The 27,718-nt window shown below is 43.4% G+C and overlaps 1 protein-coding gene across 2 annotated transcripts in view; it reads left to right on the top strand.

Moving 5' to 3' along the window:
- HAPLN3 (hyaluronan and proteoglycan link protein 3) overlaps positions 1-27,718 on the top strand; it is a 64,922-nt gene that overhangs the window by 18,909 nt on the left and 18,295 nt on the right. For both annotated transcript variants that reach the window (XM_044279470.1, XM_044279469.1), the window contains exon 2: positions 19,991-20,147. In XM_044279470.1, coding sequence (XP_044135405.1) covers positions 20,027-20,147 — 121 coding nt within the window. In that variant the 5' untranslated portion in view covers positions 19,991-20,026. The remainder of the gene's footprint in view (positions 1-19,990; positions 20,148-27,718) is intronic.

The following is a 27,718-nucleotide window of genomic DNA, read 5'->3' as shown; positions in this document are numbered from 1 at the left end:
CCAAAAAATGAACAGACTATTGCTGGTTAAATGCACTTGGTGTGACAGCTTCACCCTGATGTAGGCTTTAGCCAAAAAACAACCACACCATTGAGGGTTAAATGCACTTGGTGACAGGCGCAGCTTGCCCCTGATTTTGTATATGGCCAAAAAATGAACAGACTATTGCTGGTTAAATGCACTTGGTGTGACAGCTTCACCCTGATGTAGGCTTTAGCCAAAAAACAACCACACCATTGAGGGTTAAATGCACTTGGTGACAGGCGCAGCTTGCCCCTGATTTTGTATATGGCCAAAAAATGAACAGACTATTGCTGGTTAAATGCACTTGGTGTGACAGCTTCACCCTGATGTAGGCTTTAGCCAAAAAACAACCACACCATTGAGGGTTAAATGCACTTGGTCGCAGCTTGTGCTGGCGCACCACAAGACACAAAATGGCCGCCGATCACCCCAGAAAAATGTGACTGACAAACGGTCTGGGCAGCCTAAAAACAGTGAGCAATTGAGGATCAGCAGCTCAATGATCCACAGCTGCAGATCGATCAGTTAATCAAGTCCTTTGGAGGAGTTAATCTGCCTAATCTCGCCCTACTGTCGCAGCCGCAACCTCTCCCTACGCTAATCAGAGCAGAGTGACGGGCGGCGCTATGTGACTCCAGCTTAAATAGAGGCTGGGTCACATGGTGCTCTGGCCAATCACAGCCATGCCAATAGTAGGCATGGCTGTGATGGCCTCTTGGGGCAAGTAGTATGACGCTTGTTGATTGGCTGCTTTGCAGCCTTTCAAAAAGCGCCAAGAAAGCGTCACAAAAGCGCCAAGAAAGCGACGAACACCGAACCCGAACCCGGACTTTTACGAAAATGTCCGGGTTCGGGTCCGTGTCACGGACACCCCAAAATTCGGTACGAACCCGAACTATACAGTTCGAGTTCGCTCATCCCTAGTTAGTAGTATAAAAGTGTAATACATTTGGTGCACTTTTTTTGTGTTTTCTCATTTTTTTTGTTTTGCCTAGAAAATGATCTCCTTTTTTCAGTCAGACTTCTTAAAATACACTTAATTAGGCTATGGTGACATGTCTGGCATGCCTGATACGGCAGCCTGATCTGGCACGAATGCCAGCTGTGTGCTGGTCAAAAAACATTGCATGCAACTGGTTTTGTCTGGATGAAACCCAGCATTTATGCCAGAAAGCAGCCGGATCACCACCGTACCCCTTATAGTCAATGGGCATCAGGCGGTGAACTGTAAAAATCTGACAATGCTGGATCGGGTGAAATCCAGCAGGCTGCTCTCTGCCGGAACAGTTGCTGGATCCACTACCACAGACATAAAAGTATCCTCAAAATTTGGTTCTTGAGCATGTGTGACAAGTTCAGCGGACATTCGTTCAGCATACATTGTTTTTTTTAAAAAAAGTCAAGTTTTGTTTCAACAGGCCCGATCCTTTATTCTAAAAGGAGAAAGACTGCTGACAGAGGTGTCATGCACTGTCAGCCAAGCCCAGCATGCATGTGTATCATGGGGAGATAGTTATGAATAGCTGTCGGGTGATCTGGCCCGTAGCTGGTCAGCTGTGTATGGTCTGCTTTAGCATTTGTATAGAAATACTATCCATAACTGTACTCTTAAGAAATTCTTATGGTCTCATCCCATGTATAGCGCACCCTTCTAAAGACAATATAAAACTGCCTAGCCTCCAGTTTCCTCAATCATATTACAAAGCTCAATCAGTATTGAAATCTCATTTAAATGTTCTTCCAGACTAGCACTGGTGATGTCTTTGAGGCAGTATCATCATAGGGCCACGAGGGGTCAGGCAGGAAAGTGTTGTTTATAGCAATTTAGAGTAAGGACCATAAAATGGTAATATACTTTGTAAGGCTGAAAAAAGACATATGTCCACCAGTTCAGCTTACTATCCTGCAAAGTTGATCGACAGGAAGGTAAAACACCCCATGAGGCCAAATTTCTTACTGGTGCAAGGACATGTACCATACTTGTAAGTGATTTTGACGGGGAGAGGATTTCTTGATAGAATAAATACAACAAAGTCTAAGAATGAATATAGTGTAAGAAACTGGAGCACCCTTGAAGCAGATGGGCTGAACCCTTTCATTTGTACAGCTGTTGTGGTTTCATTAAAAATCACAGGAGTGGAAGACTATGTGAAACCAAGTCTACTGATTTTTTTGGTTCTTCTCGTTTCCTATAACGAAAATGTAATTAGCTTTATGCTGCTTTTTTTTTGGGCGCAGACAGAAGCGCTGTCAATCACCGCATTTATGCACAACAAGCTGAAGAAACCATCAAAGTGTATATTTACCCCTAGTGCCAATAAAACAGACATCTTGAAGGCCATGATAACTGATCATATAACACTTCCATCAGCAGATTCCAAAGTATTTTTGCCATCGGGTTTTGATTTATTCCAAGTTATTAAATATGAAATTGTTTGGTCATAGAGAATTTGCACATTTTACAACCCTGAAATAAAATCTAGAAATCTGTGCCAGGCTTAACTTCTATTTAAAGCCATTTTTGGAATCGGCAGTAGATGTTCCATTGCATCGTAGACTCTCAGCTTTCCATTGCCCTTGGGGTGAGCGGGCAGTGGAGCCAAATATCTTCATTGTCTATTATATCTTCAATTTCCAACTATCGTTCAATGCTTTAGTGTTCCTGTTCTTCACATATTCTCAGCTTTGTGACATTTTTCCATGTGGTCAGATTAATTTTCAATGTTCTTAGTCTTCTACTTTAATAAGTTGGGATCTTAAAGTTAATGGGGCACAGAGTTATGTGTACATAAGAGCATTGGAACAGATGTACTCTCTTCAATTCTTTAAAAGGTTCCTTAGAGGATTTCATTGCCGTCTGCTTCTTGTCAGTAATGCATTGCACATGATGAGAACATACAGAATACACCCTTCCAGGTTATGACCTTATAGTAAAAAAAAAAATTGGATTTATTATTGAAATGTCATAGAAATGACATCACTGCAGCTGACTTGAGTAGAGCTGGGTTGAACAAGATTGTAGGTTCTAGATGTCAGTTAACAGGATATTCAGACTTCGGCTAATTTTACATTAGCGGCAGTTTTCTCCGGCAGGCTATTTCAGTGGATGAACAGCCTGCCGGATCCATGCTGCCGCTAGTGCACGCATGCCACCGGAAGTCCGGCTGCAGCACGCCAAACATGACGAGAGGCAATCGGAATAAAACTACAACATGTCATAGTTTTATCCTGGCCGCCTCTCGTTATGTTTGGCGCGCTGTGGTCAGACCTCCTGCCCGCCCATTATAGTGAATGGGGCCGGAGCGGACTTCCAACGGCAGGACTAGCGGCAGCACGGATCCGGCAGGCTGTTCACCCGCCGGAACAGCCTGCCAGAGAAGGCTGCCGCTAATCTGAAAGTAGCCTAAAACACAGTTTTATCAATTAGCAGATGATGAATTGTGATTGACAGCCTGTGGTGGAGCAGGGGAGAAAATAAATAAATACATCTGAGGTCTGTTACCTCCATCCAGGATTAGCTCTGTGTTCCTGTAATTGGCCTGTTCTAGTGTAAGGGAAAATTTACTTCACAGTCTATTTTTTTGTTCTTCTGATCCATCACAATCCTGAGCATCAGTCATGCACATTTGGCATGCACTTGAGACATTTCCATCTGAGATAGCAAAATTGTACCCCTTTTTTGGATCCACTCCTGGTTTGGGTTTGCAAATAGTGACCATACTGCCATGTGAAAGTGGCCTTAGAGTTGGGAAATTATACAAAATACTGCCACCTGCGCAACAGTATTCAACTGAATCACAGTCCTGAGGATGTTGATACAGTTGAATTCAGCAGGACACCTGCAGCTGCTGGACAGGTGCGTAAGAGAAAATAAGATCATTATGAACCCGGCTGGCGGCCGTGAGTAACATAGTAACATAGTTTATAAGGCCTAAAAAAGACATCTGTCCATCTAGCCGGTTATCCTGCAAGTTGATCCAGAGGAAGGCAAAAAAAAAAAACTGTGAGGTAAAAGCCAATTTTCCTGACTTCAGGGGAAAAAAAATTCCTTCCCGACTCCAATCAGTCAATCAGAATAACTCCCTGGATCAACAACCCCTCTCTAATATTATTACACTCCAGTAATACATCCAGGCCCCTCTTGAACTCTTTTAGTGAACTCACCATCACCACCTCCTCAGGCAGAGAGTTCCATAGTCTCACTGCTCTTACCGTAAAGAATCCTCTTCTATTTTGGTGTACAAACCTTCTTTCCTCCAGACACAGAGGATGTCCCCTCACAGTCACAGTCACAATCCTGGGGATAAATAGATGACGGGAGAGATCTCTGTACTGGCCCCTGGTATATTTATATATGGTCATTAGATAGTCCCTTAGTCGTCTTATTTTAGTGAATAACCCTAATTTTGATAGTCTTTCAGGGTACTGTAGTCCACCTATTCCAGTTATTACTTTAGTTGCCCTCCTCTGGACCCTCTCCAGCTCTGCTATGTCTGCCTTGTTCACAGGAGCCCAGAACTGTACACAGTACTCCATGTGTGGTCTGACTAGTGATTTGTAAAGTGGCAGGACTATGTTCTCATCACGGGCATCTATGCCCCTATTGATGCAATCCATTATCTTATTGGCTTTGGTAGCAGCTGCCTGACACTGGTTTCTACAGCTTAGTTTGCTGTTCACAAAAATTCCTAGGTCCTTTTCCATGTCAGTGTTACCCAGCGTTTTACCATTTAGTACAGGCATCCTCAAACTGCGGCCCTCCAGCTGTTGTAAAACTACAACTCCCACAATGCTGTAGGCTGTTCGGGCATGCTGGGAGTTGTAGTTTTGCAACAGCTGGAGGGCCAGCAGTTTGAGAATGCCTGATTTAGTATGTACTGGTGACTTGCATTATTCCTTCCCATGTGCATAACCTTACATTTGTCAGTGTTAAACCTCATCTGCCACTTATCTGCCCAAGCCTCCAATCTATCCAGATCCCTCTATAGCAGTATACTGTCCTCTTCCGTGTTAATTACTTTACACAGTTTAGTGTCATCTGCAAAAAATTATATTTTACTGTGCAAGCCTTCTACAAGATCATTAATATATATATTGAAGAGAATAGGGCCCAATACTGTCCCCTGAAGTACTCCTCTAGTGACAGTGACCCAGTCTGAGCGTGTACCATTAATAACCACCATCTGTATTCGATCACTGAGTCAGTTACTTACCCACATACAGACATTTTCTCCCAGTCCAAGCATTCTCATTTTATATACTAACCTTTCATGCGGTACAGTGTCAAATGCTTTAGGGAAGTCCTGATATGCGACATCCATTGATTTGCCGCTGTCAAGTCTAGAACTTACCACATTTACCACATTTGCTATGCGCCAATCCTGTGGAACACTCCATGTCAGTATAGAGTCCTTAAAGGGAACCTGTCCTCAACTTTATGCTGACCTCACTGAGGGCAGGGTAACTTAGTGACGGAAATGCTGATCTCAGCAGTGTGTCACTCATGAGCTATAAGTAAGTGGTTGCTGAGAACCAGCATCATATTCGTTGCAGCTCAGGCCTTGAAAAGAGTCAAATCTACTTGAGAAGAGTCATGGTTATTCATAATCTCATGCTCTCTGTGACGAACTGCGACCGCCGCGGCCACAATACGTCACGAAACCGTCACAGCGCCCCTAGTGGTCAATCCGCAAACAGGCCCCCCCAGCCACTTCCAGCACACCGACAGTCTAACTTGAGTCCGTACAGTCGATAGGCTGAAAGCGCAGGGAGTGGACCTCCGATTGACCGCAAGTAAGCGTGCGACGAACTGCGACCGGAACTACACACAGGGTAGTTTAACTGCCACCACCTTGCAATTTATGGGAGCAAGGAACCCACTATCTAGATAACACAACCGAGTAGCTTTCCCTTCGGAGAGGCTAGGGTAAGTTTTTGCAGTGTTTGAAAACAGGCATATGGCTAGAGAAATGACTTGGAGGTCATTTATTATATATCTATATACAATACAAATTATCACGATGCACAGTAATTATTAACACAATAATCAAGGAGAGTATAGTCCAATAAACAAAAAGAGAGAAAAGAAAGAAAATACTTAGTTTCCGCAGAAAAGATGTCCGTTGGGGAAATAGTCCGTTGCAGGGGTCAAGTCCAAGAAGCCTTTGTCCAGTGTAATATGCCTACAGCCCACAGGTTCTCTGGCTGAGGCCCTCTTTAGGTGTTGTTAAAAGTGGAGAACTCCTTTAGCAGATTCTAGATGTGTTATAAAGGGTCTCAGAATCAAGGCGGGGAATTGAGAGTCCGCCTGCTGGGGCCGGCTGTATTCCTGAGGTGAATGTCAGTTCTGAAATATGGCATGTGCCATATCGTGGGATGTCTCCGCTGTACACAAGTAACAAGCACATATTCACATTCCCTACAAAATATGGAGTTCAGGGATACCAAATATTACTATTATAACTGGTTCTATGATGGGGTAACACCATAACTTTACCTGGGCACATCTTAGAGTTATGTTTGTCCTATGTAAACGTCCAGTGAATTCTGAGTGACACGATGATGTAATTTTTACGTCCGTAAGATGCATGGTCTCTCTTGAAAAGGTAAAAATCATATCTCAGATTCATGTTGCAGTCTGGGAAACCTTGGTGCCGGCTTGTCTGCAGCAAGCCAGCTTACAGACCCTGATAGCAGCGACACCAATCGGCTCCCCCCAGGTGCCGTCTTCACACCTAGCTGTGATATCTCTTCAGGAAGAGAAGTTCTTTTGTCAACCATAGGAAGCCAGCTGTAATTGCGTTATCTGCTAGGCATCTATTGACTGACTTGAACAAAAGGACTATGTTGTTCTCTGGGTACAACAGAAGAAGACGCTCTGAATAATCAAATTGTAGGTTCTGGGGCCTAGGGAAATAATTACTGTTTAATAAGGCAGAGTAATATTGATAATATTGGGAGGACAGTTCAATATTCTCGCGGCTCATCCGTGACACTCTCCTCATCCATCTGCTGAAGATTGGCAGTTCTCTCTTAGACAGAAAGGCTTCTACCTAGTTTTCTCCCTATCAGTCATCAGCAGGTGGGCATGGAGAGCAGGAAATTATGAATAACCATGACTATTCTTAGGTGGCTGTGACTCTTTTCCAGGCCCAGTCTGCAATGATTGCGATGTTGGTTCTCGGCAACCACTTACTTTTTACTTATAAATGACAGACTGATGAAATCAACTCACCTGTCTCTACTTTATTCTGCCGTTAGTATGGGCAGCATAAAGTTGATGACAGGTTCCCTTTAAATATCAGAAATAAGTGTCTGGCTATGACTTAATTCTCTTAGGATACGGGGGTGTATGCCATCTGGTCCTGGCGATTTGTCTATTTTAATCTTTTTAAGATGCCGCTGTACTTCTTCCTGGGTCAGACAGGGCACTTTTAATGGGGAATTTACTTTTACATTCTGCATTTCATTTGACAGTTTATTTTCTTCAGTGAATACAGTGGAGAAAAAAAATAAAAATTAACAGCGTTGCTTTCTTCTCATCGCTCTCTGTCATGTGTAGAGGGCCGACACCTTCAGATATATACTTTTTAACATTTATATGATTGAAGAACATTTTAGGGTTAGTTTTACTCTTTGGAAATTAATCTCTCGGTCTCTAGTTTGGCTGCTTTTATTTGTTTTTTACATATTCTATTTTTTTCCTTATAGTTTTTCAGTGCTTCCTCGCTACCCTCCTGTTTTAGTCATTTGAATGCTTTCTTTTTGTCATTTATTGCTTTCTTTACAGTTCTATTTGTCCACATTTTTTCTTGTTCCTTAATCTTTTATTCCCATAAGGTTTGTACCTCTCACAATTAGATTTTAGGATGCTTTTAAAAATATCCTATTTTGTGGCTGTATTTTTATTTTTGAGGACTTCGTCCCAGTTAGTTAGGCCTATGGCCTTTCTTAGTTGGCTAAATTTAGCTTTTTTGAAGTTTGGTATTTTTGTTCCTCCTTGAAGAAACACTCTATTGAATGATAATCGTGAAGTTATTACTTTATGGTCACTATTTTATCATTGTTTTTGCCTCCATGTATTTCTACGCACAGTGACTCCACATGTTCATGTCCCTCACTTATATCTTCCCGGAGTGTGGGCTTTAGACAGGACTTTACATAAAGCCAGACCCCTTCCCCTCTCCGTTTTTTGCGATCCTTTCTTAACAGACTGTAACCCTGTACATTAACCGCCCAGTCATAGCTATCATCCAGCCATGTCTCAGCTATTCCCACTATGTCATAGTCCTCCTCACACATTACTAATTCCAGTTCACCAGTTTTATTAGTCAGGCTTCTGGCATTAGTATACATACAATTAAGAGGTTTATGTATATTTTTTCTCCTACACCTTTCCTTCTGAACTGTTCTAGTCCCTCATTCCATTCCTCCCTCAGTCCCATTACCTTGCCCCCAGTCTCTATCTGCACTATCTTCCCATCCTATAATGTAATTACCCTCCCCCCAGTCCCTAGTTTAAACACTCCTCCAACCTTCTAGCAATTTTTTCCCCCAACACAGCTGCCCCTTCCCCATTGAGGTGCAGCCCATCCCTACGATAGAGCCTTTAGCCGACAAAGAAGTCGGCTCAGTTCTCCAGGAACCCAAACCCCTCCTTCCTACACCAGTTCTTGAGCCACTTGTTAACCACCCTAATCTCCTGCTGACTTTCTTGTGCTTCGTTGTACAGATAATATTTTGGAAAACACTACCTTTGAGGTCCTTGCCCTAAGCTTGTGACTTAAATCCCTAAAATCATTTTTAAGGACGCTCCACCTACCTCTAACTTTGTCATTGGTTCCGATATGGACCATGACCGCTGGATCTTCTCCAGCCCCTCCCAGTAATCTATCAACCAAATCCGCGATGTGTCGTACTCGAGCACCAGGAAGACAACACACCGTTCGTAGATCCTGGTCTTTGTGACAGATCGCCCTATCTGTACCCATAATAATTGAGTCTCCCAATACCAGCACATGTCCGGCCTGCCCTGCTCTCCTGGTCCCCTGCTTACTGGAGCTGACATTACCCTGACTGGCAGAGGAAGTGTTCCGGATGCAGCAGTGATCTCCCTGAACTGACATCCCACTCATCTGCCAACCTTGCAAACTTGTTGGGGTGTGTCAGATCAGGGCTAGCCTCCCTGGCACTCTTCCCTCTACCACGCTTTCTAACTGTTACACAGCTACCTACCTCACTTTCTTGAGTCTTCTCGCTACAACCCTCCCCCACATCTACCCCATAGAGTGCTTGCTCAGTGAGCAGCAAACTCTTTTCCAAATTGTCAACTCTTCTCAGTGTTAAAACTCGCCCGGTTAGATACTCAATGTGCGATTCCAAACGAGCAATTTGCTCACATTTTGAACAAAGATATGCACCCTCAAACGGCTGTTCCAGGACTGCATACATTAGACAAGATGCACACTGGACTGCACTGTCAATAATGGAACACATACTAAATGGCGATTACGCAAGAAAAGAGAAAAAATACAATACATAGTGCAGTGATAAGAATCTAACTTACTGTAGTCCTCTCCAAAAGTCTCTGAATCTGAAGTAACGTAATCTAAAGTCACACACTTAATACAAACACACACTTGAAATCAAACACGCGAACGCTCACAAACTCACGTTTTTTTCCATGCTTGTATATGTGCAGGTCTCAAACCTCTGTATTCAAAGGGGGAAGGCTTGGGTGGCCTTCCTAGGCATCAACCCACTGGGAAATTTCCCTGTAGGGTCTATGGTCGATCTACCCCTGTCTGCCATTCATGTGGATATTACCACCTACCTTAACATTGCTGCAGACTAAGTACACTCTTTGATGGCAGCAGTATTCCCTCATGGCAGAAGTCTATTTCCTGCAGTGTCCTCCCACAATGCAAATATTGTTCAGGAATGGTCTGAGGAAAATGACAGGTGTTCACTTGGCCTCTGAGTTCTCCAGACCTCAGTCATGAAGAATTAGTGGGATGTACAAGAACAACAAGTCCAATTCATGGAGGCCCCACTTCACAACTTCCAGGCCTTAACAGATCTGCTGCTAATCTGGTGCCAGATATCACAGGACACCTTCAGAGGTCTTGTGGAGTCCATGCCTCTATTGGTCAGAGCTGTTTTGGCGGCAGAAGGGAGATTGTGTATGGGTAATGACAGATTGCTTGGTATTAACAAAATAATATGTTCTGCATTGTAAAGCTCCAGGTCTATACAGTAACCAGTGCTCATTAACCTCTGGCTTGCAGAATTACAACTCCCAGAGTGCTCTGACATCTTTTAAGTCATATTTTGAATTGACCTACCACATGAAAATATAAACTTTGGTCGCTTGAGGCTTTGTCCCTTAGTTCATATCCTGCACCAATATATCTCATTATCATCAGAAAAACAAAGCACCCACAAGGAGGCTGTGTACAGCTGAAGAACATACAAAAGGCACTTCTTTGATGCTGCCTGCCATAGATAGCTGTATCAGTACATACCTGCTTTTTTCCTTCTAAAACATATTGATCGCAGTGCTCCAAGTGCCTAGAAGGACTCAATCAATGGTTGGTGTTCATTGACCTGATCATTATACAGAACTGTAAATGAAAAGACCAGGTGTTCTCAATATACTAGATAAGACTAATTGTTTGACCTTTATCATTACCATGTAATATGTCTTACAATTAGCTTTGGAGATGAATAAGCTGACAAATTAGTAGCCAGAACAGTTCTTAGCCTTAATTCTGTGAGGAACCCTTTAATTTTCTAATCTCTAAGGAATGTAAATATATATCTACTCACTGGCCTTGTTCTTTATATACCATATATTCAAACATCAAAAAAAATTATGTTCTTAGACATGAAAATCAAGTTCATAAACTGGTGGTGGAGTATGTCAGCCATATCCTTTGAGCATGGTGATAAAAAAGGTCAATTTTTTATAATCTAAGAGCTCTTTTCTAACAAGAGCTCAATTCTCAGTATAGCTAATGACATTCTCTATTCTTCTTTTTTAGCGAATGCCTTATTTAATTGTAATTCAAATAATTGATGGTCCTTTAAAAAGAAATGTGTTTGATATGCATTTGTTTATGAGTTTGTTTAAGACTGTATCACTTTAGCAAAGTTCAACCAAGTTAATACAAGGCACTTCCTAATGTATTGTGATTATCTAGATTGCCTCCTCTGTCTTGATTCATTTTTCCATTGCGTTATTCACTACTCATTTGCAGGTGTTATGACCACTGCTGCTGCGCATGCCTGCTTATGCACGCTGCCATGGTGCCAGCCACCAGAGAGCCCAGCTCTTTTTCCTACCGTGTGCAAGCATGGCCTCCACTACTGGATTGCAGCAATGGACATATCCTGGAGGCGAATAACTGATAACAGGAGAACTAGACATTTGTCACTGATAAGACATATTACAGTGTTTCTTGTGGTGGCTTGTACTATTTATTTATGCAAAGTTGTGTGAAAAGTTAGTGACCTAGTGTTGATCGAGCACCAAAGTGCTTGGGTGCTCTGGTGCTCGAGTAGAACACTTTGGGATGTTCGGGTGCTCTACAGAGCACCAGAGCACAATGGAAATCAATGGGAGAACCAGGGCATTAAACCAGGCACAATCTGCTCGGAAGAGGGGAGAGTGTTTGGTTCACAGGAAAAGGTCAGAAATTTATGGAAACACCAATAAAATAGTTCGGGAACAGGATCGGGAGGATGTCTGGATGCATCTTAAACTCCCAGGTCGCTGCTGGAAATTATGTTGTCCGAGTAGTACGCTACTTTTACAGACTGACAATAATAAGCACAAAACCAAAGATAACATTGATTTTAGAGGAAAAATTGTTAGGAAACATTATTTCCTGTATATTTACTTATATAAGTATATAAAGTGCAAGTGCACCAGAGCACCAGAGCACCAGAGCACAATGGAAATCAATGGGAGAACCAGGGCATTAAACCAGGCACAATCTGCTCGGAAGAGGGGAGAGTGTTTGGTTCACAGGAAAAGGTCAGAAATTGATGGAAACACCAATAAAATAGTTCGGGAACAGGATCGGGAGGATGTCTGGATGCATCTTAAACTCCCAGGTCGCTGCTGGAAATTATGTTGTCCGAGTAGTACGCTACTTTTACAGACTGACAATAATAAGCACAAAACCAAAGATAACATTGATTTTAGAGGAAAAATTGTTAGGAAACATTATTTCCTGTATATTTACTTATATAAGTATATAAAGTGCAAGTGCTGCCAAAAATTACAAGGAAGAGGCACTCCGATACAACCTGTATATCACATAAAGGAGGGCCTTATTTACATTGTGGTACAATTGTTCAGGTAGTGGGACTCCTACACTCCTAAAGCCTATGCACTAAGTGAAAGGGCTGCCAAAAATTACAAGGAACCGGAGCTCCAATACACCCTTTATTACACATAAAAAAGGGCATCATACACATCTTTGAAAAATTATGATTGATGGCCTGCTGGCTCTAAAACATTAGGAGCAAGGGCCTTTGCTAACCCTCTAAAATATTAGGGGAGAGGGTCTGCTGCTGATCTGACCATCTAAAACTTTAGGGGTGAGGGTCTGCTGCTAAGCTGACCCTCTAAAACATTAGGGGCAAGGGTCTGCTGCTGAACTGACCATCTAAAACATTAGGGATGAGGGTCTGCTGCTGAGCTGACCCTCTAAAACATTAGGGGCGAGGGCCTGGTGTTGATCTGATCATCTAAAACATTAGGGGTGATGGTCTGCTGCTGAGCTGACCCTCTAAAACATTAGGGGCGAGGGCCTGCTGCTGATCTGACCATCTAAAACATTATGAGCAAAGGCCTGCTGGTGACCCTCTAAAATATTAGGGGTAAGGGTCTGCTGCTGAGCTGACCCTCTAAAACATTAGGAGCGAGGGCAGCCTAATATACATGTTGATATGATGGAGGAGGAGGAGGACGAGAAAAGGAAGATTGAACCATATACCCTTTTTAGTGGTGGAAGGGGTGCATGGGAATACAGTGTATTCAATACACCATAAAAGCCACAATTAAAGTGCTTTTATGTTCAGCCACTTTCCTCTGGTGGAGTAGAGAAGTCAGGGGCAATCCAGGCCTTGTTCATTTTGATAAGAGTCAACCTGTCAGCATTTTCAGTTGATAGGCAGATGTGCTTATAAGATATTATGCCCTCAGCAGCACTAAATACCCGCTCTGACAAAATGATGGCGGCAGGGCAGGCCACCTCCAAGGCGTAGAGTGCCAGTTCATGCCACGTGTCCAGCTTGGACACCTAATAGATGTAAGGCACAGAGGGATCACTGAGGACGCTGACTCGGTCTGCTACATACTCCACCATCTTCCAAAACTTTTTCCTCCTTGTGACACTAGGCCGCGGTGCTGGCGGAGTGTCATAAAATTTTCCCAGGCCTTGAAAAGTGTTGCCCTTCCTCTGTTGGAACTGCTGTGTGTTCCCCTCAGTCTCCCCTCCTCGGTTGCCCAAGGAACTACGTACTCTGCCGCCAGCGTTGTCAGCTTTTTTTGGAGCAATTTTTCCACAAGGACCTTCTGGTATTGTACCATTTTGCTAGTCCTCTCCACCACAGGAATGAGAGATGAGAAGTTCTCTTTGTAGCGGGGGTCGAGAAGGGTGAACAACCAGTAACCGGTGTTGGCCAAAATGCGTATAACGCGAGGGTCACAGAAAAGGCAGCATAACATAAAGTCAGTCATGTGTGCCAGAGGCCCAACAGACATGACTTTGCTCTCCTCATCAGGAGGGTGACTCTCAATCTCCTCATCCTCTTCCTCCTCTTTGGCCCATCCACACTGAACAGATGGAATAAACCTGCTATGGGTACTACCCTCTGTAGCGGAAGCAACCGTCTCCTGCTCCTCCTCCTCATCATCATCCAATTCGCGCTGAGAAGACGAACTGAGGGTGGTCTGGCTATCACCCTGCGTACTGTCTTCCCCTATTTCCACCTCCTCCACATGCAAAGCGTCTGCCTTTATTGTGAGCTGCGAGCGTTTCAGTAGACACAGAAGTGGGATGGTTACGCTGATAATAGCAGCATCGTCGCTCACTATCTGTGTTGATTCCTCAAAGTTGCGTAAAACCTCACAGAGGTCAGACATCCATGTCCACTCATTGCTTGTGAAGAGCGGAATCTGACTGGAAAGGCGATGATCATGTTGCAGCTGGTATTCCACTACTGCCCTCTGCTGCTCACAAAGCCTGGATAACATGTGGAGCGTGAGGTTCCAGCGCAAGCTCATGTTGCACAACAGTCGGTGAGCTGGCAATTGCAAGCGCTACTGCAGCGTTGCCAGACCGGCGGCAGCTGTAGATGACTTTCGGAAATGGGCACACACGTGGCGCACCTTCACCAGTAGCTCAGGCAAATTGGGGTAAGTATTGAAAAACCGCTGAAACACTAATTTGAACACGTGGGGTAGGCATGGTATGTGTGTGAGCTTGCCGTGCTCCAAAGCCGCCACCAAGTTACGGCCATTATCAGACAAAACCATGCCTGGTTGTAGGTTGAGTGGCAAGAGCCACAGCTCAGTCTGGTCCCTTATACCCTGCCACAGCTCTGCGGCGGTGTGCTGTTTGTCATCTAAGCAAATTAGTTTCAGCCCGGCCTGTTGCCGCTTCCCCACTGTAGTGCTACACTGCTTCCAGCTACTGACTGATAGCTGACTGCTGCTGTAAGATGAGAATTCAGAGGTGGAAGTGGAGGAGGAGGGGGTGGGGGTTGCAGCCACTAACGTAGGTGGTGGTGGAAATTCTGATGGAAGTAGGGCCCGCAACCCTTGGCGTTGGTAGCACCTGTGCCATCCCAGGGTATGAGTCGCTCCTGGCCTCCACAAAGTTTACCCAGTGTGCCGTCAGGGAAATGTAGCATCCCTGGCCAAAAGCACTTGTCCATGTGTCAGTTGTTAAGTGGACCTTCCCAATAACTGCATTGGTCAGGGCACAAGTAATGTTACGGGACACATGCTGGTGTAAGGCAGGGACGGCACACTGGCAAAAATTGTGGTGGCTGGGGACTGAGTAACGAGGGACGGCTGCCGCCATCAAGCTGCAGAAAGCCTCAGTGTCCATGAGCCTAAAGGGCAACATTTCCAGGGTCAGCAATTTGGAAAGGTGCGCATTTAGTGCTATGGCCTGTGGGTGGGTGGCTGGGTATTTGCGCTTTAGTTCAACGGCCTGAGGTTTAGACATCTGTACGCTGCGCTGGGACACAGCTGTAGATGTGCTAGCTGATGGTGCTTGCAAAGGTCCAGGTGCAGGGCGGGAGGCCTGCGTCTTGGACAGGGGATTGGCCAGCACGTAACACAGGGGAAGAGGAGGCAGTGGTGTGACCCGCAGACACTTATTGTGGACCCAGGCGTTCGGCCCACCTATTAGGGTTCTTTGATGCCATGTGGCAGATCATGCTGATGGTGGTGAGGTTGCTAGTGTTCACGCCCCTGCTTATTTTGGTACGGCACAGGTTGCAAATGATAATTCTGAGGGATGCTATATTAGAGCATCTCAATGGAAATAAGCAAATAACGCCATATCAGCATGGCTTCGTGAGGGATCGGTCATGTCAAACTAATTTAATGAGTTTCTATGAGGAGGTAAGTTCTAGACTTCACAGCGGTGAATCAATGGATGTCGTGTATCTGGACTTCTCCAAAGCATTTGACACTACCACATAAAAGGTTAGTATATAAAATGAGAATGCTCGGACTGGGAGAAAACGTCTGTATGTGGCTAAGTAACTGGCTCAGTGATAGAAAACAGAGGGTGGTTATTAACGGTACACACTCAGATTGGGTCACTGTCACTAGTGGGGTACCTCAGGGGTCAGTATTGGGCCCTATTCTCTTCAATATATTTATTAATGATCTTGTAGAAGGCTTGCACAGTAAAGTATCAATTTTCGCAGATGACACTAAACTGTGTAAAGTAATATACACTGATGAGGACAGTATACTACTACAGAGGGATCTGGACAGATTGGAGGCTTGGGCAGATAAGTGGCAGAGGAGGTTTAACACTGATAAATGTAAAGTTATGCACATGGGAAGGAAAAATGCAAGTCACCAGTACATACTAAATGGTAAAACACTCGGTAACACTGACATGGAAGCTGCTGCCAAGGCCAATAAGATAATGGGTTGCATCAGAAGGGTCATAGATTCCCGTGATAAGAACATAGTCCTACCACTTTACAAATCGCTAGTCAGACCACACATGGAGTACTGTGTACAGTTCTGGGCTCCTGTAAAAAAGGCAGACATAGCAGAGCTGGAGAAGGTCCAGAGGAGGGCATCTAAAGTAATAACTTGAATGGGGCAACTACAGTACCCTGAAAGATTATCAAAATTAGGGCTATTCACTTTAGAAAAAAGACGACTGAGGGGAGATCTAATTAATATGTATAAATATATCAGGGGTCAGTACAGAGATCTATCCCATCATCTATTCATTCCCAGGACTGTGACTGTGACGAGGGGACATCCTCTGCGTCTGGAGGAAAGAAGGTTTGTACACAAACATAGAAAAGGATTCTTTACGGTAAGAGCAGTGAGACTATGGAACTCTCTGCCTGAGGAGGTGGTGATGGTGAGTACAATAACGGAATTCAAGAGGGGCCTGGATGTATTTCTGGAGCGTAATAATATTACAGGCTATAGCTACTAGAGAGAGATCGTTGATCCAGGGAGTTATTCTGATTGCCTGATTGGAGTCGGGAATTTTTTATTCCCCTAAAGTGGGGAAAATTGGCTTCTACCTAACTTGCAGGATAACAGGCCGAACTGGATGGACAGATGTCTTTTTTCGGCCTTATGTACTATGTTACTATGTTTTATCGTCCGCACTTTCCTAAAAAAAAGCGACAGACTGCGGAACATCTACCCCTTGGCAAGGAAGATTACTGCAAGGGGGTGCTCCGGGGAACAGTTGCGGGCCTGTTTGGTGTGGCCTGCCTTTTCCCTTTTGCCACCCCACTGACTCTTCCAGCCTGTTGCAGTGCTGCGAATCCCTCCCCCTGTACTGCTGTCCTCACTTGGCTTGCCACCTTCCCAGGTTGGGTCAGTGATTTCATCGTGCACCACCGCCTCTTCCACTTCCTCACTCTGGTCTTTCTCCTGACTTGTTGACCTAACAAGAACCTCATTTATTGACAACTGTGTCTCATCCTCATCATCAACCTCTTGAAACACTAATTGCCATTGAGTTATTGGCAACTGTGTCTCATCATCATCATCCACCTCGTGAAACACTAATTGACGTTCCCCACTGTCCAATTATTCTGACTGTGGATGCTCAAGAGTTTGGAAATCAGTGCATAAGATCTCCTCATGTCCCTCTTCAAGCGGGCTTGGCGAGAGGCCCAAATCAAGGAATGGTGCTGAAAAGAGCTCCTCGGAATATCCGAGTGTGGGATCATTTGTTTGCCAAGACTCTCCATGGTGATAGGAAGGAGGATCAGGGTGAGGATTCTGTTGACCAGACTCTTGGCTACTGAGACTGGACTTTGTGGAAGACAGGGTGGTGCTTAACCGACTGGACGCATTATCTGCTGCAATACAACCGACCACCTGGTCTCATTGGTGTGAGTTCGAGAGTGGTGTCCTTCGCCGCCCTGCAAACTGGGACATGAAGCTAGGTATAGTGGATGAGTGTGTTTCTTGTGCTCTGGCAGCAGGCACAGTTTCACCATGCCCAGGACCACGGCCTCTGCATGCACCATCAACAGCACGGCTACTTCCCCGTCCCTTACTGCTCGCCTTGAGCATATTAAATGGTATATATGCTTGCAGGTATGTCACATGTACAGTAGCGCAGGTTTTGTAAGTGTATGAGCAAATAAATTACACTAAATGTCTGTCACGGTCCCTGAGGTGACTGATGTCAGGAAATTAAGGTGATTAGAGGAATCTAACAGCCTCCTTGATTTCTCTTGATTCAGTAGTGTTAGGGTTAATGACCACTTACCTTTTCTCAGCTGTTGCTCAGTGGTCATCACTTCTACCCTTTATAGTCTGACCCCACCCTTCTGACTATGCGGTAGATAGCTTCATTTGGGTTTGGCTGAGATGGTGTGAGTTTGTCTCTAGTGTTCCTGCTCGTCCGTCTCTACAGAAGTTAAGTGTCGCGTTTGTTTGTATTTGTTATATTCCCTGTTGTTTATATCTGGGCTTGAGGCGCAAACGTTATATAGGAGATGTAGAGCAGATAATGTCGCTGTCTTGCTCTGATCCCTCAACCTTTCGCTATTAGTTTAGATCCTCTGTAAATGAATATTCTGACATATGGCCTTTCTATCCTTGATTATGGTGGAGCTGCCGGAAGCTTAGAATCTCTCCACCTGATGCAAAGGAGTCTGGAGTCTAATAAATGACCTTCCTTCGCCTATAGTCTTTAGTTCAATGATCCAACAACGCAAGTGCGATCTCCCACATGGCAGGCAAACACTCTGCTTCATTATTTGAAAAGGTTGTGGTCTTCAGAGTAAATAATCCACTTGATACCCCGGAAGGGTACTCTATAACGTAGGATCTTAAAGTCCTGATCTTTGGACTCAATGGTTGAAACCAGTTGGTTCCCCTGGGCAAGGCCCAGGAGGACAGAGACAAGACTGCCTCTTCTCCTGCCTCCTAACTCCTCCACTCCTATTCTCTACTCCCTTTTTCACTTCCTGTGTCTGCACTATATAAGTAGTGTGTTAGAGACCTCTAGTGGTGAAAAGTATGTAGTGTAAGTTACCAGCCTGAAATATGGATTTAGCAGCATAGACAAAGAAATAGTGCAAAAAAAAACCCCCATCATATTACACAACAATTTGGGGTTGACCATACACACGGGAGTGGAACATACAGGTAGAGGACTGGAATGACTGACAGAATTACAGATCTTTTCTACTCCTGAAAGGCCTTAATAAACATGCAAACAGAGGAGCAGTACATTGATTAGTACAATGTAATAAGCCCGGAGTAGCCACACTATTGGGATAACATAGCTATGGTGTGGTGCTCTAAATGAGTCATCACCCCTCACTCTTCCTTGCCCAGGGAGAAAAAAAGTTTTAAGTGAGGTCGTGCTGAATTTCTAGACATGGAAGAAGTTACAGACTCTGGATGGGAACTAGTGTACATGGAGTGACTTCATTAATCCAGAAAACCATCCAACCATCTTTTATAAAGTAAAACATAGCATAGTCACATGTAGTTTATACTATGTGATAACATGTCCTCTTGGGGGGCTTGGATATTTGTATCAGAAAATGGAGATCTCTCCCATATGAAGATAGATTAAAGGCAATCTGCACCCTAATTTGGGACCATTATTTACAGTAATAGATGTAGTACTGCAGATATGGAGTCCATATGACAATTTTTTTTTCCTACTGCCCCCTGTTCCCTTGTGGTCAGTGCTCAGAGCTGCGTTGAAATGCAGTCAGGACTGCTGTGCAGGTGCACATGAGTCCTCTCCATTATGTTAGGATAGCCTAGCAATCTGGACTGTGTAGTTCAGTGTAGCGTTGAGTGCTAGTTCTGAGGGAATGGGGAAAGGATGGTGGGTGGGGGCAGTAGGACAATAAAAAAATAGTATTACTGTAGATAGTCCAAAATCATGGTGGCAAATTCCTTTATGTAATTAATCAGCACAAAATAGTATTCAATAGCAGAAATTCATTTTAAATCAGCATGCCTGACTGACAAGCCTAAATAAGTCTTACTGAACATGCCGAATAAGTAATGAGTGATGGAGCGGCCAGTAATTGCTCATTGGCTGAAATGCAATGGTTTATTGAAAATGGACCCACTTCCCTAAGGTAGTCTTGACTCCTTTGAAAACAGTAAAAGCAATAACAGATTTTATGAAAAACTGCTGATAGCATAAGCAAATTGTCAAATGCTAACTGCCTGTTATATCTTTCTTTACAGAGACAATACATCTGGAGCACGCCCTATTGACCCACCATGCAGACCGGATTAGCTGTATTCCTCATGCTAGTTGGCACTTGCCACTGCCTTCCTTTTTATAACGGTTTCTACTACGATCATATTTTGAATAACAAATCTGGAAATGGCAATGGAGACGGTATGAATCTCAAGGCCACTGTGTCTTCTTACGTGAGAACATGTTATTGTGGATGTTATGTAGACGTGCATTAAATGTACGTAATATTTAAACCATGAAATCCTGCAGTTTACCCACTGACCACTAAGCCTAATAATCGACACCACTTCTTGGTCTGTACAGATCACTTTACTGCAGTTACCTGCTTAGCTATACACAGAGGTGATATCATTACAGGCAGGATTAGAGTTATAGATAAGACAGGATCCACCATTCACAATAGGTGATGGTCGCAGCTTATCTATTCTTTCCTCGTACAATGACGTTTGCACAGGGCACAGAGAATGTCTAGAAAACTCTCCTATAAAAGTCAATGAGGTCCTCTCCTGACCATTCTTAATGCTTTCAAAATGCTGTTAAGAATAGCTCAGGTCCAAGATGGCCGCCCCCATAATCATGTTCAGGATATAGAATAAATAAATCTGTAATCAGATATAAAATCAGAATAGAAAAAAAGATGTGTCCCTATCTGGCTTTAACTGGCAAATAACATTTTTGGTGACACATTTCTTTTAAGTTCCCATTCTGCCTCTGTCGGGCTGTGACACTTATATTACGAATGTATAATACATATGGCACACAGACATGAGAATCCAGCCTTAGGGGAAGCTTTCTATAGTTTTTCTCTGCTCAGTCATGTTGGAAATGTGCCAGAGTTTTTGGATTATCAAATGTCAGATTAAAATAAATTCACTGGATTATTACACAATCAGCAGCCAATCACATGGGATGTATTACCAGGGGATTACTTTATGACACGATTGACTCTGACTAGAAGAGGATTACACATAAAATATGTTATATATAAAATGTACATTCTATAAAACAGCTCCTAAAAAGAGAGGTCTGATGACTAGTGGAGGAAAGAACAGACAGTCCATCAAAACCATCATTTTGCATAATTTTGAAGGTAGAACGTCACTTTTGCAAAATCATCATTTACAAATCATGCACCATTTAACCACTGCCTGTACGTGGGGCGCCAGCCATGTATGACAGTCGGACCGATTGTCCTACTAGAAGTGTGATCTGCCATCAGCCGAATTTATTTTTGGGGCAATTACTGAACATTTTCTGTTTTCCGAGAACTGCAGTTTTCATGTACGAATCTTTCCCATCATTACTTGATAATTCAGCCCTTTAATGAATGGCCCTGGCAGATGACAAGTAGATCAAAGTAAATGTGGCCATTGAAGTTGGGAAACAAATTGGATTTTGAATAATTAACATACATCATGTCATTTGGCAGCTACATGGGCAACTTTCTTAGGCCATATATTCAGAACATGTCTAGAGACAGGCGATTGGGGCTTTGTAGATGTAGAAGTCTGGACAGTCTGAACAGTGCAAAAGTATGTAAAAAAATCTATCTGTGCCAGACTCCTGGGGCATTGGAGATGAGGTATTTCTTTTTTTTGGGGGGGGGTTAAAGATGAGCTGAAGTATCCAATGATTCACAAATCTCAGTAATCTGGATGATCTTCTGGACTTTAAGCTGGCTTCACACGATGATCTTCTGGACTTTAAGCTGGCTTCACACGAGTGAGTGTCACACTCTGGACTCGCAGCACAGCGCAGTAACTTCCAGCACTGAGCAGGTCGCATAGGATTATATTGATAATGCTGTCAGTGTTATACAATACATTCCAGAACTGTAAGGGTTACATAGCATCATAAATCAATATAATGCTATGCGACCCGCTCAGTGCTGGCTGTTCAGGACAGGTGCTCCTCTGCAAGTTTGGAGCGTGACAGTCACTCGTGTGAAACCAGCCTTACAGGAGCTGCATTATCAGAGGTCCACCCAGCAGCCATAGTAAAAGATGCTTCAGATGGGCTGATTATTAAGCTGGATGTCAAGAATGAAAGTCATATGGACACATGCTCCCGATACTAGGCCCTGGTAAAGGTGCTGCCAATTGCTAGTTCCCTAAAATTGCCATTTTTAAATGTGCCACAGATCGGGTGATGAACAAGCTCGTTTATCGGGTTAAGCACCGTTCGTGCGACATATAAAAGCATTGGAGGTCATTAATCAAACTGGTGTAAAGTAGAAGTGGCTTAGTTGCCCATAGTAACCAATCAGATTCCACCTTCCATTTTCCAAAGGAGCTGTCCAAAAGGAAAGGTGGAATCTGATTGGTTGCTATGGCAACTAAGCCAGTTCTACTTTACACTAGTTTGATAAATGACCCCCTTTGTTTCTGCAACAGATCTTCCCATGTAAACAGGGATCTTCTGCCCAGAAACAGTGAATCTCTGTAGGGATGAACGATTGCTCATCGCCATGGTGCATGTAACTGCAGCACTCAACTCATCTGACAAGCCGGCAGTTATCGAGAATGAACAGTTTGCTCCTGATAATTGCCTACTCAGTTGGATGGGCCTCAACAAAATGAAAGAGGTTATCCAAGACTATAAATGCCCCCCTATATGCCGGGCCCCTCACAATGAATATACTTACCTGACTTTGTGCGCCGCTGCTGGTCCCCGCACCGCCGCTGCTGCTTCTCCCTGTGTGCGGATGAAAACACGGATAAGCCTCCCTTGCGTTACCCACGATGCTAGTGAGTCTCGTCTCCGTCACCGCATGCCATTGGCTGCTCCACCTCGACACCGGATGTTTTCATCCGGCAACAGGGAGAAGCACCAGCGGCGGTGTGGGGACCAGGTGCGGCGCAGGGAGTGGGGAGCCGGGTAAGTATATTCATTGTGAGCAGCCCGGGATATGGGGGAACGCATTTTATAGTCTTGGATAACCCCTTTAAATACATGCAGGGGTGAAGCTACATACAAAAGTGAATATATACAGGGCATGGAAGTAATAGTACCCCCGGAGGCAGCACCCTCATATAAGAAGACATTAGTAATGATACATTGTAATTAGCTTTGTTTCAAAATATAAACTGGGGCCTATTAACTTCCCCCTGTTCCCTAGCATTATCCTTAAAGGGGTTTCCCAGGTTTAGAAAACATGGTTGCTTTCCTCCACACTTGTTCATGGATTGTTAGTTGTATTTTGCTTTCCTCCACACCTGTTCATGGATTGTTAGTGGTATTTTTGCTTTCCTCCACACCTGTTCATGGATTGTTAGTGGTATTTTGCTTTCCTCCACACTTGTTCATGGATTGTTAGTTGTATTTTGCTTTCCTCCACACCTGTTCATGGATTGTTAGTGGTATTTTTGCTTTCCTCCACACCTGTTCATGGATTGTTAGTGGTATTTTTGCTTTCCTCCACACCTGTTCATGGATTGTTAGTGGTATTTTGCTTTCCTCCACACCTGTTCATGGATTGTTAGTTGTATTTTGCTTTCCTCCACACCTGTTCATGGATTGTTAGTGGTATTTTTGCTTTCCTCCACACTTGTTCATGGATTGTTAGTTGTATTTTGCTTTCCTCCACACCTGTTCATGGATTGTTAGTGGTATTTTTGCTTTCCTCCACACCTGTTCATGGATTGTTAGTGGTATTTTGCTTTCCTCCACACTTGTTCATGGATTGTTAGTTGTATTTTGCTTTCCTCCACACCTGTTCATGGATTGTTAGTGGTATTTTTGCTTTCCTCCACACCTGTTCATGGATTGTTAGTGGTATTTTGCTTTCCTCCACACTTGTTCATGGATTGTTAGTTGTATTTTTCTTTCCTCCACACCTGTTCATGGATTGTTAGTGGTATTTTTGCTTTCCTCCACACCTGTTCATGGATTGTTAGTGGTATTTTTGCTTTCCTCCACACCTGTTCATGGATTGTTAGTGGTATTTTTGCTTTCCTCCACACCTGTTCATGGATTGTTAGTGGTATTTTGCTTTCCTCCACACTTGTTCATGGATTGTTAGTTGTATTTTGCTTTCCTCCACACCTGTTCATGGATTGTTAGTGGTATTTTTGCTTTCCTCCCCACCTGTTCATGGATTGTTAGTTGTATTTTTCTTTCCTCCACACCTGTTCATGGATTGTTAGTGGTATTTTGCTTTCCTCCACACTTGTTCATGGATTGTTAGTTGTATTTTTCTTTCCTCCACACCTGTTCATGGATTGTTAGTGGTATTTTTGCTTTCCTCCACACTTGTTCATGGATTGTTAGTTGTATTTTGCTTTCCTCCACACCTGTTCATGGATTGTTAGTGGTATTTTTGCTTTCCTCCACACCTGTTCATGGATTGTTAGTGGTATTTTGCTTTCCTCCACACTTGTTCATGGATTGTTAGTTGTATTTTGCTTTCCTCCACACCTGTTCATGGATTGTTAGTGGTATTTTTGCTTTCCTCCACACCTGTTCATGGATTGTTAGTGGTATTTTGCTTTCCTCCACACTTGTTCATGGATTGTTAGTTGTATTTTTCTTTCCTCCACACCTGTTCATGGATTGTTAGTGGTATTTTTGCTTTCCTCCACACCTGTTCATGGATTGTTAGTGGTATTTTTGCTTTCCTCCACACCTGTTCATGGATTGTTAGTGGTATTTTTGCTTTCCTCCACACCTGTTCATGGATTGTTAGTGGTATTTTGCTTTCCTCCACACTTGTTCATGGATTGTTAGTTGTATTTTGCTTTCCTCCACACCTGTTCATGGATTGTTAGTGGTATTTTTGCTTTCCTCCCCACCTGTTCATGGATTGTTAGTTGTATTTTTCTTTCCTCCACACCTGTTCATGGATTGTTAGTGGTATTTTTGCTTTCCTCCACACTTGTTCATGGATTGTTAGTTGTATTTTTCTTTCCTCCACACCTGTTCATGGATTGTTAGTGGTATTTTTGCTTTCCTCCACACCTGTTCATGGATTGTTAGTGGTATTTTGCTTTCCTCCACACCTGTTCATGGATTGTTAGTGGTATTTTGCTTTCCTCCACACCTGTTCATGGATTGTTAGTGGTATTTTGCTTTCCTCCACACTTGTTCATGGATTGTTAGTTGTATTTTGCTTTCCTCCACACCTGTTCATGGATTGTTAGTGGTATTTTTGCTTTCCTCCCCACCTGTTCATGGATTGTTAGTTGTATTTTTCTTTCCTCCACACCTGTTCATGGATTGTTAGTGGTATTTTTGCTTTCCTCCACACCTGTTCATGGATTGTTAGTTGTATTTTGCTTTCCTCCACACCTGTTCATGGATTGTTAGTGGTATTTTGCTTTCCTCCACACTTGTTCATGGATTGTTAGTTGTATTTTGCTTTCCTCCACACCTGTTCATGGATTGTTAGTGGTATTTTTGCTTTCCTCCACACTTGTTCATGGATTGTTAGTTGTATTTTGCTTTCCTCCACACCTGTTCATGGATTGTTAGTGGTATTTTTGCTTTCCTCCCCACCTGTTCATGGATTGTTAGTTGTATTTTTCTTTCCTCCACACCTGTTCATGGATTGTTAGTGGTATTTTTGCTTTCCTCCACACCTGTTCATGGATTGTTAGTGGTATTTTTGCTTTCCTCCACACCTGTTCATGGATTGTTAGTGGTATTTTTGCTTTCCTCCACACTTGTTCATGGATTGTTAGTGGTATTTTTGCTTTCCTCCACACCTGTTCATGGATTGTTAGTGGTATTTTGCTTTCCTCCACACCTGTTCATGGATTGTTAGTGGTATTTTTGCATTCCTCCACACCTGTTCATGGATTGTTAGTGGTATTTTTGCTTTCCTCCACACCTGTTCATGGATTGTTAGTTGTATTTTGCTTTCCTCCACACCTGTTCATGGATTGTTAGTGGTATTTTTGCTTTCCTCCCCACCTGTTCATGGATTGTTAGTGGTATTTTTGCTTTCCTCCCCACCTGTTCATGGATTGTAAATGGTATTGCAGCTCAGCTCCACTAAAGTGAAAGGGGACTGGGGCACATTAGCTGCAGTACCTCGTGCAACTTGTGGGCAGGTGTGATACTGTTTTTGGATGGAAGCAGACATGTTTTTCTAATCTTTGATATCCCCTCTCTTGCTACACCTATACATATTTTTGCATGATAAGAAACATATTGTAAAAAAATAGCTTCAAGGCTGCATGTTTTACAGCATAATTACCTCCAGAATAGCACTTTAATGCTGTTACATCTGAAAATGTATCATGTAAGAGAAGGAACAGATTCTGGTTCAGCGAGATTGACTTTCTCATGTGTACCGCCTGTCTCTTAACTGACGGAAGGTATCTGGTGCAAGAAGGATCTGATATTAGATTTCAGCTACCATCAGGGAGGCCCTCTCCCCATTGCCCAAACTAGCATGCTCAGTCAAGTTGAATGTGCATCTTTAAAGTAGTACTCCCACAAAAAGTTTTATTCTGTGACCTGCTAGAAGTGTACATGATGTAATCTGTAGTGAATGTAATCTTCTCATCAGTGACTGTATTTGAGAGTTATCCCCTCCCTTCTGATCCTCAGCTGTGTCATGTGACCAACTCTCTGATCTCCAACTGACACAGGACAGGCAGCCAGTTACTTCCCTATTCATTCCTATGAGACTGACATTGAGACTCCCATAGGAATACATAGAGAAACTGACTTCCTGTCCACACATTAGATACTGTGTCATTTAAAAAGTCTGATTGCTGGTCACATGATACAGCTGAGAAGCAGAAGAGAGGGGATAGCTCACACATACAGCCACTAGTCAGAAGATTGCATTCACTACAGATTACAGATGCATAGGGATGAGCAAACCTGTGGAAGTTCGGGTTCGGCCGAACTTCAGGTCAAAGTTCGGGTTCGGGACCCAAACTTGACCCCGAACCCGGACCCATTTAAAGTCCATGGGGACCCGAACTTCACTTTATTATTTTCCGTTATAACATGGTTATAACGGAAAATATCAGCATCAGAATGCCAAATAAAATGGCCATTGAGGGGTACAAATAATTAAAAAAAAACTCACCTCATCCACTTGATAGCGCAGCCGGTATCCTCTTTCTTCTTCTTTCTGCAGGACCTGCAAAAGGACCTGTGTCACCGCAGGTCCTTCTATCTTCATTCAGCAGGACCTGCGATGACGTCACCGTGCTCACCACGTGGTGAGCGTGGTGACATTATCACAGGTCCTTTTGCAGGTCCTGAAGAAAGAAGAGGATACCAGCTACGCGATCAAGTAAATGGGGTGAGGTTTTTTCAAATTATTTTTAACCCCTCTATTTTAACCCCTTTATTTAGCATTCTGTCTTAAGAATGCTATTATTTTCCGTTATAACCATGTTATAATGGAAAATAATAAAATCACCCGAACACCGAACCCGAACTTCAATGAAAAAGTCCGGGTTCGGGTCCGGGTACCTGAACTCGCAAAGTTCGGTACGAACCTGAACTTTGCAGTTAGGATTCGCTCAACCCTAATCATGCACCTTTTTAACAGGTCAGAGAATAACATTTTTTGCAGGAGTTCTTTAATGATAGTGTCAGAAGGAATAGCAGTCGGTTGATGGAAAGTTTGGCGGCTGTAATCTTAAGTATTCGGCCTTCCTTAGTCAAACCAATGTGCTGCATGCATGTTTTTTGATTATATATTAAAGTTATCTTTAGTTGTCAATCTTGTAAAAGTATCGGATGTTGTA

This window comes from Bufo gargarizans, chromosome 2 (assembly GCF_014858855.1).
Source record: "Bufo gargarizans isolate SCDJY-AF-19 chromosome 2, ASM1485885v1, whole genome shotgun sequence".
Classification (NCBI taxonomy): domain Eukaryota; kingdom Metazoa; phylum Chordata; class Amphibia; order Anura; family Bufonidae; genus Bufo; species Bufo gargarizans.
The sequence above is the reverse complement of the archived record's forward strand: the minus strand, read 5'-3'. Positions and strand labels throughout refer to the sequence as shown.